Genomic DNA, 17500 nt, shown 5'->3' on the forward strand with positions numbered 1-17500 from the left:
AAAAAAAATTTAATTTAATCATTGACAGAGAAAAAAATATCCTAGAAGTTTAGACATCAAACGTTTAAATATTCATCCATCTAATGTTGACTGAATACAAATTAAGTGCTCAATTATCAGTGGTGTGTTATAAAATATTAATGTGACACACCATGATAATCTGGCGTGTTGTCGGAAAGAATTAGATAAGTAAAGTTGTGTTGATAGTCAATATGATCAGAAAAGGAAATTTAAGTTTTATGTAGTTTAAGAACAAAACTCACTCTCAAAAATGAATGCATTTATTACAGGTTAATAAAAAAAACCCCCCAAAAAAAACCCAAACAAAACAAAAAATCAATATAAAGTCAGCCCGGCATAATACCATTTTGATGCGATCGGTTACATATATGCTATGATTGCTTGAGAGTGTTTTCTTTCTCCATTACACATAATATGAGACCATAACAACTCGGGTTTTCAGAAGTGCGACTATGTAGTCTTGTGCATGACACTCGCCTGGATTCGAGCCACAATGGTGAATCCTTGGAATAGGCTCTTTACTCACATTCACCCACTGTACTCGTGTATAACATGAGGACCTGATCATGAACAGCGTTGTTTCTGTCTGAAAAATTGTAATCTCGACTAAGACGGTCCTGTCTCGTCTTACATGTTAAGAGCAGCTGTTGGTCAGGGAACCCTTGTAAAGCGCTTTGGACAATGTTTGGTGGTCAACCTCTCTCTTTGAGCTTATTAATCCAGTTCTTCGTAATCGTCTCACGTCGGACATCGGGGGGAGGGGGGGGGGTGGATTGCTGCCATTATCGGGTCCATTTCTCTATGCGTTGTTGCCAGCGTTCCTGGCACTTTGTGCATGGACTTGCGAAGTTTAACATCTACCTTCATGCTTCTACCCTACACTGGAGCGCAATACTCCGCTGCGGTCCAGTGTCACCCCTGCATAGCTGAAATGCAGTGGCCACGATTTTCGAAGTTTTTATCTTCAGGTGCCACTTGTCGAAGTAGACTTTGAGTCCGGTGATGTCGCTGAGACCGCTATCGAGACGGGTCCACACTAAACTTTGAGTAACGAGTGCCCAGTCATCCGCGTATCCCAGCCTCAGGGGAGTGTTCGGAAAGTCGCTAATGTAGACATTAAACTACATTGGCGCCATAACAGATCCCTGAGGGAACCCATGCTTCAATTTCCTAGCTTTGCTCGGAGCGTCTCCCAGCGCGACGTGGAATTGTCTTCCTCTAAGATTGAAGAGGTCTTTTTGCATCTTATGATCTTTGCAAGTTTGAGCATTAATCCTTCGCGCCGGACCGTATCGTACACCGCCGATTGTCTATGAATACAGCACCAGTTTGCTGTTTCCTCTCGAACCCTGCCTCATTATGCTCTGTAAGGGCAATGACCTATCCCATGGTGCTCCTCTCTTCCCTGAAGCCGGCCTGCTCGGGTGACAGGGCAGCGTCTAGGACCCCCCCCCCCCCCCCCCCCCATCGGTTTAGTCTGTAACTGTCGGCCTCCGTCGCCGGTTTCCCTGGGTTCAGGATGGCAACTATCTTAGCTTGCTTCCACACTTGTGGGAGCTTTCCTTTTGCAAGGACGTCAGTCATTGCCTCTGCCATCCAGGCCTGGGGCCAAGATGCGTCACCATATCGGGATGGATGCCGCCTATCCCTGCTACCTTGCTGTCTTTGACATGGCTGCACCCACTTCCCGGGCATGAACGTGGGTGTCCAGTCCGACTCCTCCGCAGATAGCGAGTCAAAAATCGTACGGTACGCCAAACGCCTTGCAGACACCGCGCTCGAAAGCCTGATTAGGGACCCATTCGCTACGGTTCTTTATGTTCTTCGCAATTGTGTCTGCCTCACATTCTGGTGCAGCCATCGCGAATTTCCATTCTGATCCAGATCCAATTTGTTTATCAGTCGCCAAGCGTGGCGGCTAGAGTGTGTAAAGTCGAAACTTTCCAAGGTCTCCTGCCACCGTTGCTCCCTTCCTTCTGTCAGAGACTAAAGTAGTCTATCGGCTACGTCCTGAGACTGGTTCTGCTGGTACTCCTTGTACAGATTTTCCGACTCTTCCATCCAGCAGCGAATGTAAACTTCCGTTTGCCCCGTGGAATGGAGCGGTGTAGTACCAACAGAACCAGTCCCAGGACGTAGCCGATAGATTACTTCAGTCTCTGGCAGAAGGAAGCAACGGTGGCAGGAGACAACCCTTGCATTTAGCTTCCTTGAGTTTTGACAGGGCTGCATGTACGAGATGGAAGTAGGTTTGGACTAATTCAATCCCTCGAGGGGGCATTGACATCGACTCCTCGAAACTGGGGGAGAAGTTGCCAGGCTTCTCCACCAGCAAGAGGAGACACTGGTTCGAGAACCTTCCTCACGGCATCCAATCTTCATCAGTGGGGATTGGTCGCCTGTCCTACATGTACCCGTTGTGGTCAAGAGCCAGAAACCGTAGAGCATCTAGTCGGAAGTTGCATTGTGACGAAGCTTCCGGGCGGGTTCGCGACCGTACACGATTTCCGCGATGAGTTTACGACCTGCATATCATAATAAAAGAGTAGTATGACACCATTAGCTGCTGCCAACGGCAACACTTAACATGTAGCACGAGTCATGACGCATGTTAGGTGATATTACCATTTTTTTCGACAGAGGCAACTCTGTAGACGGCCATGTATTCATTTTCCATCGGAGAAAAGTGAGAGAATGTAAGTAAAGAGCCGTTTCCAAACACTCAACTATGTACCGCTCTAAACGGGCCTTGAACCCTGAATCGTCCGGTCCTAAGGCGAGTGTCATACTAAAAGACCACATAGCCACCGGTCATTTCATAAGTAAACCCCACATATTGTGAATATTTATCACAATATTTTCACCCAACATAATGCAGTGCAACACTCAATAACATCATGCATTTTTGTTTCAATCGCCTTCTTACAAGTCACGTGGGCCTGAATGTTTCGGGTAACCTGTATATATGAAGTAATGCTGAAGCAATCAATCTGCCTCAAGATCAAATTTTGTTTTCACAGGCGAATGGAAAATGCACTGTGTTGAGAGTTGCAGTGAATTTCTATCCATAGCTCTGTCTAAACAATGAAAAAGAAAAGTTATGCGTGGCTCACTGTTTGGCTATAATGCTGGTGACCTACGTGCACTTATTAACAGGCTTGATAGCCGAACGCAATTATGGGCTTGGCTTATGTTGCAATGGAGAATATATTGTGTTGGTTTGAGAGTATTTCCATTACAACAATGGGTTATTTACAATTCGGTTTATCAGACCTGCAAATAAGTACATGTGTCTGGTAACCAATCATCCCATTCATAACACACACCACGCCCCAGCAGTCGTTAATTGCACAAGAGAGAAAAAAAATTACTAGGCCCCATGGAAACAACGTGATGAGTAAAATCAAAACAAATCAATTATGTTTGGGTTAGCTGTCATTATTTACAAAACATCATATAATAAAAGAGAAAGCACTGGAATGAGTCAGCACTTAAAGGCTCTTTTTCAAGCAAATGGTAAAATCTGAAAATTTGCATGCCAACCCAGTTTTGAAAGACAATAATAAATGAGCACCAATATAAAAAGTAAATCACATTTGTTAAAGATGCAACGTTTGGCTATTTATTATGCCGATACTTTATTTTTCGTGTGCCATTGTTGCTGTGGCGCAACCATTTTAACAAGTTGACTGCTGCACTCAGGTAAAACACGTATTAAAAATTCGGCCAGAAAACTTGTCCTTCAAATATCGATCGATTTAAACGATTCTCATTTTGGCAAAGTCCCTGGTCTAAGAGTTTTTGCCAAGATGAGAGTCATTTCAATTGACCGATATTTTAAGGACGAGTTTTCTGGTCAAAATTCTTTTAACAGTTAACTGGTTAAAGACTGGAGTATGTAATCCATGACATCGTAGAGCAAAAGTAGCAATATTCTATTCCGTGATTAGTGAAAAAGCTGGGCTTCCTTAATTCTTTCATTTTTGCGTAAGGAGTCAAAGAGAGAGAGAGAGAGAGAGAGAGAGAGAGAGAGAGAGTGTGTGTGTGTGTGTGTGTGTGAGTGAGTGAGCGAGAGAGAGAGAGAAAGAAAGAGAGAGAGAGAAAGAGAGAGAGAGAGAGAGAGAGAGAGAGAGAGAGAGAGTATTTTCTTCAGTGAAATCCGAAATTAACATTATATCTATTATTATTGTTTTATTTTTAATTGCAAGTAGTTGACTTCGATGGTTGAATATCATTGTGATAAATCACCAGTGTATGCAAGTACTTGGTTGAGCAACTGTACTCCTTTCTTCACTGCCATAAATCTTTGTAGAGTTAATCGGACATTCACAATTGCTTACTACCATTTGGATAAGGCGGTAGTCTATCACAAAGCCCACGAACCACCCGGATCATTATATCTATGTGACTCTTTTTATGTTCCTTCTCTTTCAAGACTATCTCTAGGCAATAGGATTCAATAGTCTGATGTCACGTCCGCCCAGCAATGAGCAGCTTGGTTCTAAACAAAGAAAATCGGTACTTTTAATTCTTCATGGCTGGCTAGAACTTTTTCACATGTCATGTGATCAGAATGTATAAAAGTCAAAACATGATCAGATTTAAGTTTTTCTCCTCTGGATACACTTTTATGCTCGTCGGAGAAGTATTTCATAAGGGCGTCGGCCATTGTTCCGATAGTTTAGAACCAGTTATTAAGTCACAATGGGTCATTACGATGGAAGTGACGTCACGACTGTTGAAGCCTATTATTCAGATCATTAACGGATGTGGCATCAATAGAATACTTAAATCCTTATCTTACTTATTACTCTTTTCCAATCTGTACACGAAGAAAGTCTGGATGTGAGAGTCGTGTCTGTCTGGAGTTTTGTAGACCCACAGTTGACCTGAAATCAAACCTACTGACACTCTGTCTCGAAGATCAAATCTGTAACAACCAGTTGTTCCTCGGTTGATGCATTTCCTGCCCACTGGAATCACATGAAAGGAGAGCAGTTCGTGTTAATATATTAATATGAAAGATACGTATTATTATCGTGTACTGTTACAAAAACAAAGAAAAAAAGCAACGAAATTTTTTTAAAAATAAAACAACAAACACACACAAAAAGATCCTAAAATCGGTATTGAGTAGGATGATTTGGATGCTGTAAATTAAATTTATAGTCAAAATGAGGAGTTTTTGGTCGTCAGTTTTCTTGAGGAGAAGCAATATGCTACATATTCACTTCCATAGATACGATTTACCACGACATAAAACCAGGTTGATTTGCATATTGCATTGATTTCACATACACACATCAACAGATGCTAAATAAAACTGAGACCCGAGGTATTACATTATCAAGAGTTGATCAAAGTTTTAAAGAATAGGAGTTACAAACACAAGTCAAATAAAGATTTCAAATGAAGCCATAGAGGAGGTATAGACTATAATGGTTTATACAAATATAAACTCTGTATTATTGTATGGAGCAGAAACATGAAGGACAGCCAAAGGCATCAACAACGGAGTTATAGAGTTTTATCAGAAAATGTCTAAGGTTGATTTTGGGCATCAGGTGAAGTGATAAAGTCAGAAATAAAGATCTTTGGGAAGCTGGCAGCCAACCAACAACCTTTTAATAATATGCAAATCAGAAAGAGGAAGTGGGGATGGAGTGATTGTACACTTGGAAAACCTACCCGCAACATCACAAGACAGGCTCTGACATGGAGGAAGAAGACAAGGAAGGCCAAGAAATAGTTGGCAAAGTTGCACAGCGGAGGAAGCAAGGAGAGGCGGTTACATATGGAAGCAGACGGAGAAGACAGCCCAAGGAAGAGTCAAAAGGCAAAGCACCATTGATGGCCTATGCTCCGACTGGGGTTGAGTGCTTAAGTCAATCCAAGTCAAGTCAATGCTTGTAAAAGCGTTAAGGCAGAAGAAGTTTATATTACATAGTGATGTTTTAAGTAGTTGAACTTCTGATGATCTTAACATTCTTAGTGGTTTATAGACTTCAATGAGCTCTTGGAGGTATTCGGGTAACAACTCATTCAGGCATTTGGATGTTCGCATTATGATCTTAAATTTAATTTCACAGGTAACCAGTGAAGTTCCATTAAAACGGGAGTTATGTGCTCTCCCGTTCTCGTTTTAGTGATCAGGCGAGCTGCTTTGTTTTGCAACTTTTGCAATCGTGAAATGTCAGTCTTTTGGCATTATATTAAGAGAGAATCACAATAATCAATTCGACCTTATTGGAAGTATCAATGTCTAACATCTTTTTACTTTGGAGATTGCTTTCAAATAGAAATTAAGCTCTGGATTACTTTTGATACACGAGTCTTCGTGTTAGGGTCACTATCAACATACACCATAAGATTTCTTACACTGGGTTCAGATAATTTGATAGAAGACTTAACGTATTTTGATTTCCTGACATGGACTTTCCTGATTCTTACTACCACATCTAAATTTGATCAATTTTGTTTCATCTCTATTCAAAATATTCTCCAATGGTGTCCACGCATTTGTCTAATCTGCTTAAACATCACTTTCATAAGAATAATTCAATGGACAATATAGCTGCGTATCGTCAGCATACATGTGAATATCAACATTAATAGACATTATACAATCACTTTGTGTACGTGTTATATAAAAGTGGGCCGAGAACAGAGCCTTGTGGAGCACCATGAAGTAAAAGATGTTCATCTGACTGAGAACCATTGGGCACATAAATAATAGGAGTCCTATTACATTATGACCGGATGAGGGTGTATCAACAGAGGAGCCAATAGTTTAAACACCAATTCTATTGAATGATTTTTACGGGTGCCAGAGGCTATTTTATTGGTAACTCCTCACATCAAAGTTCAAGGAAGATGATTGAAATTTGGATTATGCGTGAGTGTGGTTTCAAACACGGTGGTGGACGATGTCCTTTTTGTACGGAAATAGAGTGTTGTTTACGTGTGCCACCACGATTATCTCTTGTCATCTGATGTGTCCGACTTACCCTTTCACTGCTATTTAAAGAAATTGTAAACAACACAGTGATAAGAATCTTAATGAAATAAAAATAAGAGGATAAGACTTTTTAAAATCATACAGCTAATAGAATCCGTGATTTAAAATGTAAAAATATTATAAATCTTTTTGTTGAAAGTGTCTGAAAATATAACATTGTCACAAAATCACAAGGAATAGTGTCATATGAAATCCTTTGTAAAAATTGGAGCACTTGTCTGCGGAGCGCGGTACACAAAGAGAAAGAAAAACGGTATTCATAGATCTCTCAATGTTTACACTTAGATAAGTATTTTTTTAAATTGTTAAAAGATTGCAGTGCTGCATTTTGAAGAAGAAAAAAAACCCAACTTAATAGTGGTGCATAATTATTGTTGTTTGTATAACAATTTGCCATAAGCCAAATGGTAGTACATTTGCCTCACTGATTTTGAGTCGGTTGTTTTTTTTTTGATATGTAAGTGTCCTACTTGTTTATCTGATTAAAGGTGTTTAAACATAAAAGCTTATTTAATTGTTTTTCCCAAAATCTATATAACATGAGATTGAATAAAAGAAAATGAACTTACTGTCGTATCCAGGTAATATAATCCGTTCGTTTTTGGCGTAGAAATGGTCAGCCTCCTGCTCTTCTGGAGAGTCGTGAAGAGCTTCTTCTAGCATTTCATCTGGAAGTTTCAAAAGTGGTTTTGAGCGATTTTTCGAAAATAGTTCCTCGGGCGTAATCCTCAGTTTTTCGGCTAATGTATTCACAAACGCTTGGATTCTTATCTTTTTTACGGTTCTCTCGTCCTTGATTTGGTTTAATCTACAAGTTGAACAAGCTTGCATTGATTCCCGTATAGAATTAGCTGTTTTGTTTTGCAAAATCGACTCATGGTCGGGTGCAACTGCATCATTTTTCGTCATATTTTGTGATGCCTTGAGCAATCTGTCTCTGTGACGTGTTTTCCTGTTATGCTTACGTTTTTTATGACGACGTGTCTGATGATGTTTCTTTGAAGAGTGTCTATGAGGATTGGATCTATGATGCATACAATGAGATTCAGCTGATTTGGTGATTTTGGTTGGGTCTGGAATTACATATTTCATTGTTACCGTCGATGATGCTGGATTGGATGGTATAGAAAACCAATATAAAGGTAATCAAAATTAAATAAGATTAATGAACCACGTGTTTTGTCACGTAATGTTGTCATCATCTAGAGTGTAGAAAAACATGCGTATCTTTACTGTTAGATAAACTATTATACTTTATTAATTGATTGATTGATTCATTCATTCATTTATTTATTTACATTTTACATTTAACATATATTTGTCTATCTCTAACGCTGTGCACTTTTATCTAAATTTAAATGCTAAGTGATTATAATAATCAATAAATATTTGATACATTTTTATTGGGCAATTTCGTGAATTCACGATGCTTGGTGTACTCCATCTTGTTTCACCCCCCCCCCCCCCTTCTGACGGGCCTTTTTGAACAACATTTCTATTACATACAATTCATGTCACCTGTAAGGAACCTCTAAAATCACTGGCACTCTTACGATATTATCCATCGCAACCTATAATCAAGTACCTGAGTCTAGCAATGTTATGTGTGCAAAGTCCCTTACCGAATGATGCAACGTCGGGATCAGAATTTCGCTATCATTGCTACCCTCAGATCAATGATCCAGTTCAACACTGCTTGATGTCATTTATAGACAAGACAGTGTACACATCACACACGAGCACAATGTAATAAACAAATAATTCAAGCATTGTCAGAAATCATAGGATATTAACATACTCTTCTAAGTGTTTTCTCCCATAACTCGACCATGTAACACATCTACAATAATCCGTATTCATCAGCTATCTTGCATTGATACATACAACACAATCTAGTGTTTATGGTTTCAACATACGCGAACTTTTATAAAATGTAAAAATTTACCGAATGTGCCCAAAGCGTTTTATTAGAGAACTCAATCCATAGGAAACACTTTAAAATGTAGTATCAGTCATGACGTCTGTGAGGAGCTAAGACATTTTTTTTCGACAGAGTTGCCAACCAGATACTCATTTTACCCGAGTATCGTGAGATAATGTGATAAAGAGCCTTTAGCAAGAATCCAACTTTGCATCGCCGACAAAGGTACTCGAACTTGGAACCAACAAGTAAAACGCCACAAGACCACAAAGCCCCACAACACCTTTTATACTAAAAATGCACAACCAAGCGACGTGAGCAAACAAAACTCACATGACGATTATAATTAAATAATGCATAGTTAAAACAAGCACTTATCTTCTTACCATTCTCATTACTATTCCATAGTATGTTCTCTGCATGTCCAGATACTTTATCACTCTCCTCTTGAAATCTATCTGGTTTTGCAATAGTAGAATCCTCCGTTTGGATGACGTCAATGGTGTGATTACCTTTTGTATATGAGCAAGCAAAAAGTAAAAAGGTCAACAAAATTATCGGAGATATCACTGAAAGCTCCGAAAACAAACACATTTTCTTTACCAAGGACAAAAATACAATTCAACTGGTTACAACTAATGTAAGTGACCAGCTCAAAGAGTCAACCCAGTCCAAAACCTGTTGACAACTTAGCATTGTTTCATATCATTGCTAAAGTTTTATGTATATTTTCAACGCAGTGTGTAGATAAAAGAGACACGTTTTTTTTTATCTGAGCGGCATTGTTTAGCATCCAGTATTCAAATTAAAAAATATTTAATTTTCAACTGGTATGTTTTTACGATTACTTATGTCAACATCCTTCGTTTTGCACTTTATGCTTTTTAATATTTTAAAAGAACACCTGGCTGATGACATGTCGTTTTAATCTAGTTGAGTGTTAATTGTTGTTGTTTTTTGTTTGTTTTTTTAAAAATATATTTTTGTTGTTTAAAAAAAATAGAATAACTCGTATGAATATCCGTCTAAAGAAGAAGATACAAATAATATATGGGGGCGAAGTGGCTGAGCGGTTAAGGCATTGCAGTGTGATCCAGAAGGTCCCAAGTTCGAGTCCTACTTCAGGCACTTTCGTTTTTTTCCTCAGTCAAGATTATTTACCCCCCCCCCCTCCCAAAGTTGTCTGATATCAGCAGCAATCACCCATTTTGGACAACATGGGTGATTGCTGCTGATATCAGACAACTTTTTGATGGATTATCTATATTTTTTTTCAATGGAATGCGCGCCTAGGCGACGGGATCTAATTGTGCCTTTGCGAAAGGGCGTAATTATTATATTATTTATTATATATTATAATATATTATATATATATATATATATATATATATATATATCGTGAGATATTGATGTGAACTTCTTCTTCTTCTTCTTCATCATCATCATCATCATGATTATGATTGATGATGATGATGATGATGATGATGATGATGATGATTATTATTATTACTATTATTATTATTATTATTATTATTATTATTATTATTATTATTATTTTCTTCATCAACATCATAATCATCATTATCATTATCATCATTCATCATCATCATCATCATCATAATCATCATGATTATCATCATAATATGTCAACGAGGTAAGTAACTCGTCTAAACAGGAATGTATTTGATAATAGTGAGTAATGATGACTATCAACATTTGAGTAACGAATATTATATCATTTTCATTCTGACTACTTGATTTTTATTTTTACTTGAAGTGAGTTGACAATGATCTCTTGTAATTTTGATAGAGCATGCTAGCAATTCAACTCTTTGAGAGTTTTCTCCCCATCTATTTGATCTTTGTCACACATAAATATGCATTTTAATAGAAAATGTGGTCCCTAATTAACTTTACAAATAATCCTTTAAAAAATCGGTCTCTGATCTATCAATGTGATATGTATTATCTATATAGGATGTAAATGTACATTGCGTCATCTCACTCATATCGAGTTTGAAAGGTTAACATGACGTGTGTTTTCATTACACGAAACGTATCAACATGTTTTAAATCTATAAAAAGTACATAGTCAAAATTAATTGAACAATTTTCCACGGAAATATGTGAGCATATAGGAACCTCTTGTGCTCACATTAAATTGTTTACTATACTCTGTCGCATTTTTCTTGTGAATCAACTAGTCATGCAAACATCATGCAAAGGGTGTGATATAGTTGACAAGTTAATTAGAATCCGGAATAATAATTAATTGTTTTAGAAATTGATTCGTGATTTTGAAGAATGTTCTCATGATCCAGCGTATAAGCGCCGATACTACAACCCCAAAATACTCAGGTTGACGTTTTCACCAAGCCTGATATTAGAGGCATGTTCATTAACTTATTTGAAAATGTTAGATCAATATATTTTATGTGTTTTCAAAATATATTTCAAAATTTTCCAGGGTGGACATTTAATATTTTCCCTTGCATGTCGATTCCACCAATCCGTTTGTAATTTATATTTTTAAAGAAATAGTCAATTGATAAGTATTTATGCTCTGAGACAAAGGATACTTTCTTTAACGCCTGATGATTGTATAGAGCAGTAAAGTTAGGTGCCCAAAACGTAAACAAAGGTCGAGAAGCACGTGGCAAACCACATGTTCCTGTCTTGACAGCTCACGTTCCAATGTAAATAATAGAAAAAAATAACCTTTAAAGTTTGGCTGTTAGGTGGCAAAAGAAACACATATTCATAAATACTCGATCATGCATCAAATAATGTCTAGATATGGATATTTTATGGAACAAAAGGTAAAATTTTCTAAAATTTATCAAAAGTTACAGTCTATCTATTTTTAGACCAGAGCAACTTATTGCGCTGGTGTGAACAAAACGAGAATTATTCGGAGCCTGATTTTCATAATAATTTAGCCTTATATTATTATTTCTGCAACTGTTAGATTTTATGTAAACATATTTTCAATACTGAAAGTGTATTGCCTACAACTCAAACTACAAAATTGGGAGACCTATATTGTGCGTAAATTGTTCCGGTCCCTAACGGAAATCACTAGCAACTTGTTATTGTTTACGTTAGGGGCACCTAACTTTACTGCTCTATATTAATGCACACCGTTTTAAAATCGTCAATGATAATTTATAAAATCCTATATTTGTAAATTCGTTCAAATCCCTATAAACAAAAATCCTTCGGTAAAAAGGGTATCGTTGTATGAGCAATATATCAAGAAAGTCTCCCTTCAGTTACCATAGAAAGTTAATTAATGTTGCAGACCATACCTTTAAAAAATTGAGCTTTTATTTAGCGCAATATCCACTTAACGTGCTCAGAGCGCTTTACAAGGGGTCCCTGGTCAACAGCAACATTTAACATGTAGTACGGGACATGATACCTGTTAGGCCATATTACATTTTTTGGACAGAGGCGTCGCTGTTAACGGCCAGGTACTCAATTTACACCTGAGTACGGTGAGAGAATATAAGTAAAGAGCCTTCTCCAAGTACTCAACTATGCGCCGTGCGCGAGGCTCGAACCCCGGACCTTCCGATCCGAAAGCGAGTGTCAAGCCACAAGACCACATAGCATCAACTATCTTTGTCATTGTTGTACGATGCATCTTTTATTGCCCGATGATATTTGATACAGATTCAAGAACTCATTCATGATTACTCTGTAAATAGGTAAAAGTATATATCGTCTCATCATCTTAGCGAGGCCTTCAAGTTCTATGAACAAAAAAGCGATAAATCGTATATAGATGCAATAATATTTCTACAAGCCTCACAAAATAATTTATAAATATTCGAGATAATCTGTTTTTAAACTTTCTTCTGTTGACATATTTTGATGTCGTATACCTAGTATTATATTTATGTTCATAACATATCATTCATCACAGATACACTTGTCTGTCTGCGGTAAGGATATTAGAACTTCCGTTAAACTCACAATGGTTGCATCACTTAATTTACTGAATGAATTAACATTTGACATTGCATACTTATTAATTGGCAATGAGCTTTTCAATCAGTATTGCTAATGTAAAAGCAATTTGTGAAAACTTTTTTCCAAGCTGTCATCTGTTTAAATTTGAGTTTTCATCACTCAGTCAACCAATATTTTAACAGTGGTCATTACTATCTATATTTATTTCTAGCCTGAATCTTTTTGTTTTCATACCATCTTCCTTTGAACGATCGTGTTGGGTTTTTTTGTTTTGTTTTTTGTTTTTGTTTATTGTTGTTGTTGTTGTTGTTTTATGTTTGTTTGTTTTTTCTAACAGTGAAGTGGTGCTCTTCTCTTGATTTTTTGTCTCGTTTTCCACAAATATATAGTGTTTCAGTTTGGTCACCATTTGATTCTAATTTGTTTTCTGACATCCAGTTCTTGCTTTTCAGATGCAGGGTGAAAACCCTCAACTTTTGAAACATTTTCTGTGTATCATATCCTTAATCCTATGATAATGGTTCAAGAAAATTATAGAGCAACTACTAAAGAAGATCCTTACTACAATCTGTATGTACTCATCGTCATTTCATTTTAATTGCTGTTTGTCATTCATTCATTGATTAAAAACATACAATCTCGTTCGTTTTAAATTCACATAATATTTCAACAACTATGCGTCTCTTATAATGACTGCCCTATTAAAACAATTTCAACGAGGGATGCTCAAAGTGAAACAAAATTGCTCTCTACACAAATTATTGAGATACTCCAATCTAATTGTGTTGATGATTACATATTATATGACAACACCATAATATGTTCTGTTGGTTAAGCATGACAAGCAATGTTCAAGCTTGACTACACATTTCAAATAGGTTTATCTTACTATAGCATGCGTATCATGACAAATTAATGGTCAGATGCAGCCCTAATGTCTAGAATGCTACAATAATGCCCATTTTCAATGTCAGTACGAATTCGTGAAGATTACGTCATCGCCCTGAAGACTATACGCTAGTCAACGGAGAATGAATTTTGATGTTTGAGTGAAGATAATCGTAGCGTATTTTTATTTGTATTTTAATGGTGTTTAAAGTAAGATCTAAGCTCTATCTATCACATGCAAGGAGATAGGTAACGTATGATTTATAGGAATAATGTAGTATTTTCATGGGAGCAGTCTAGAATTGACGTGAATGATGGTTTTAGACTGAGGATCCTGTTTTCTTAATTTCGAAACGACAACAGATTGTTACATGTTTTTGGCCCTACAGTTTGGATTGTTGAAATTGTTGTTGACGATGCTGCTGCTGCTGTTGTTGTTGTTGTTATTGTTGTTTTTGTTGTTGTTATTGTTGTTGCTGCTGCTGCTGCTGTTGTTGTATTTTACGTCTCTTTTTAGTTGTTTTTTAAAAATCAATAATTAATTCAATCAATCTTCATCGTTGTTGTTTGATTTCAAGATCTTTAGGCACCATCTCTTTTTTAAACTAAAATAATCATTCACTTCATTGTCACTCTAAAGAGGAAGCAGTGATTCTTTACTCAATAAAAAAAATCCTTTGTTTCCACCCACCCAACCATCCATGAGCAACCATCTAACCAAATGCTAATTCAGTTAAACGAAGCTTATAAAATTCCACATGCTTGTAGAAACCACATTGACCACAATGACTGCTCAATTCAGGTACGAAGCAGATGTGATGTGGATTGTATTATTAATGGATAATTCATAGGTTGCGATAAACAGGATGTTTATATTAGTGCCGCGCTGAGGACCGGTCCTGGACCGGTCCTACGGTCTTTTAGCTGTGAACCGGGGATCGGTCCCATAGTGAAGACCGGCGGCGGTCCTCACTTCTTATCACCTTTCAACTAGTGCCGCGCTGAAGACCGGTCTGATCACCGTCGGTCTCGCGCCATAGCCTACTACTTCCCCAGCGATTCGTTGCCTTCGGTTGCCTATCTTCCACCAATCACCACCCATCCCACTTAATTAATCGCACCCACCCCCCTTTGCCATACACTAAACGACACAGACGACCATACAGGCAGACGACTACCAACCTCCACTCCGCAAACCGCCCTTTCGTGTGTGAGATGGGGGGAACAGGAGGCGCACGCCTTGGACGATTCCATTTACGGGGTAAATTTCAAAATTTACTACACCATAATGATCGCAATGACAATGATCTATGGTGAAGGCATGACCCCTCTTCTCTAATGGGTTATTGTTTGAAATGTATGTGACTACTAAAGATGTGTGTGTTTGTGTGTGTGTGTGTGTGTGTGTGTGTGTCGAACCTAGCAAGTAGCAAATCCGATTTTTGTTTTCTTTTGTCCATCTCTTGTCACCACTCCTTTCTATCGCAGTGTTGTCATTTAAAATAATACAATAATATTAAAATTTCGTTTGGTGTTTTTACTAATCAAATAATATGAGTTTCATTAGTTTCTTCCTTCCAAAAAACCCAGTTATAACGTCTGAATTTTAAAAAAGTCCAATAGAATATTTGGGGACCCCGATAGCTCAGTTGATAGAGCACTCTCTTTATACGCAAAGGGCCAGAGATCGATCCCGGGTGCAGTCGAGTTTTTTCTGAATCCCTGTCTACTCAGCAATGAATGGGTAGCTGAGTTTGTTAGATCTGGCGAAAAGTCACCATCGACCCCTCTTATTACCTCATCCACCCCCTCTTATTATAACTTCACGTCTCTCTCTTACTCTTCAATGCTCGCTGCCCTCTAATGTGTGTGTGTGGGGGGGGGGGGTAGGAGTTGCGTGTGTGTATCAACGCCACGAACAACTCGATCAACGCCTTGGGCGATGCCATTATCTCCGTTAATGGGGATAAATTTCAAATTTTATTAAATTATCGAAGTAACAATGAAGTACGGTGAGCAAATAAAGAAGGCATCACCCCTCTTCTCTAATTAGGTTACAATTTGAAATGAGTGTGACTACTCCGTGTGTTTTACTCCTGTAGACCACGGTTTTCATCGTGTAGCGGTCTTTAACGGTTCAAGAATGAACGATCCCACTTCCAACAGTCTCTCAGGAATGTTCAATGTCGAAAAGGGCCGGACCGGTCCTTGCGGTCTTCATTTCCCAAGGACCGTAGGACCGTGGTCCTTAAGCTTGCCAAGGACCGCCCCGCACTAGTTTATATCAATCATATTCTGTTAGCTTTTAACCAATGTGGGTCATGACCCTGGTTCATGATTTGGTATGCCGAATATTTTCTAAACCGAGGTCATAATATATTCTTATCAACATTATTAAACAATAAAAAGGAAAACCAATAGTCATATTGCAGCTTTGGCACGTAAATAATCAGATAAAGATGGCCAATCGCCCTCGGTCCAATTTCTCCTCCTGCTGCTGCTGCTCTTCCTCCCCCTGCTCCTACTATTATTCCTCCTCATACTCCACTTTCTTTTGTTTATCACTTAATATAATAATGACATACTATAGACAAACATGTCTACATACAAACATACATTTTATTTTCCTCGTGATTTTCCTTCCCTCCTTTCCTCCCGCCTCCAACTTCTTCTTCTTCTTCTTGTTCTTCTTCTTCTTCCTCCCCCTTCGCACCTTTATCAATCTCCTTCTTGTTATGCTCCTCCCTCTCCTCTTTCTACACTTCCTCTTTGTCCACCTTGTCCTCTTATTCTCCTTGGAGTCATTATTTTATTTCTTTAGCCCTATCAAAGTAATACAAGATTCCAATTCCTAAAATAAGAATATTCAACATATATTTCAAGATAAATAAGATTTCAAATTATTGTATTTTTAATCACTGAAGTTATTTTGCCATGGAATATCAGAAAAAAACACGTGATTGTGAGCATACCATTTAAAATATGTCGATATAAATGAGATTGAACAGAAATAAAAATACATCAAATATGGGTGCAATTCATCCGTTTCCTATCCCTTCTAGCCCTTTTTTGTTTTTCTTTATTTATTGAAATCTTTTACAGTACAATGTAGTCTTATGGTAATAATTAAATTGAGAGCAATTCTCCAACTACTATGTTAGAAAAAATACGCCATCACACATAAACCAGAAGATCTGCTGTAAAAGGCATGTATCCATTCCTGCGGGGTAACTTCAAATGAGATTGGAACAAGTATTTTGACGACACACTTGTATTCCTTATTGATATAGCATTAACTCAGAAGGAAAGGAATCTACATCAATGCAAGCTTCAGTTGAAGTTTTTGACATTTCATTCCACACAGCAGTGATTGGGATTGTTGGGATTCTTAGATGTGATGGAAACAGCTTTGCTAAAGACATGCGTCCAATCAAAGGATATAACGTAATTCTTTAACAGAACAGAGACCGGAGTGAATTATAGCGGTATGGACCCTGTGGCTCAACATTACAACGAATGCAACGACCAGTAAGTTTGATCACTACTACTACTACTACTACTACTACTACTACTACTACTACTACTACTACTACTACTACTACTACTTACTACTACTACTCTACTAGTCTACTACTACTACTACAACTACTACTACTGCTACTACTGCTACTGCTCCT

The 17500-nt window shown here is 37.7% G+C and overlaps 1 protein-coding gene and 1 long non-coding RNA gene across 3 annotated transcripts in view; one reads left to right on the forward strand and one right to left on the reverse strand.

The window, feature by feature from the left end:
- LOC144963086 (uncharacterized) overlaps positions 1 to 9635 on the reverse strand; it is a 13502-nt gene extending 3867 nt beyond the window's left edge. Inside the window, exons 1-3 of the mRNA XM_078896720.1 lie at positions 9347 to 9635; positions 7609 to 8148; positions 4826 to 4994 (exon numbers count right to left, since the gene is read on the reverse strand). Of these exons, the coding sequence (XP_078752846.1) occupies positions 4826 to 4994; positions 7609 to 8148; positions 9347 to 9554 (917 nt within the window). The 5' untranslated portion in view covers positions 9555 to 9635. The remainder of the gene's footprint in view (positions 1 to 4825; positions 4995 to 7608; positions 8149 to 9346) is intronic.
- LOC144963088 (uncharacterized) overlaps positions 8046 to 17500 on the forward strand; it is a 21951-nt gene continuing 12496 nt past the window's right edge. Inside the window, exon 1 of one of the 2 annotated variants that reach the window (XR_013643566.1) lies at positions 8046 to 8181. This is a non-coding gene — a long non-coding RNA (uncharacterized LOC144963088). Of the gene's footprint in view, positions 8182 to 17223; positions 17352 to 17500 lie in introns of those variants that run through there. The other variant, XR_013643567.1, reaches the window with a different exon arrangement.

Source organism: Berghia stephanieae, chromosome 1 (assembly GCF_034508935.2).
Source record: "Berghia stephanieae isolate SIO BIC M18660-M18661 chromosome 1, UCSD_Bste_1.3, whole genome shotgun sequence".
Lineage (NCBI taxonomy): Eukaryota > Metazoa > Mollusca > Gastropoda > Nudibranchia > Aeolidiidae > Berghia > Berghia stephanieae.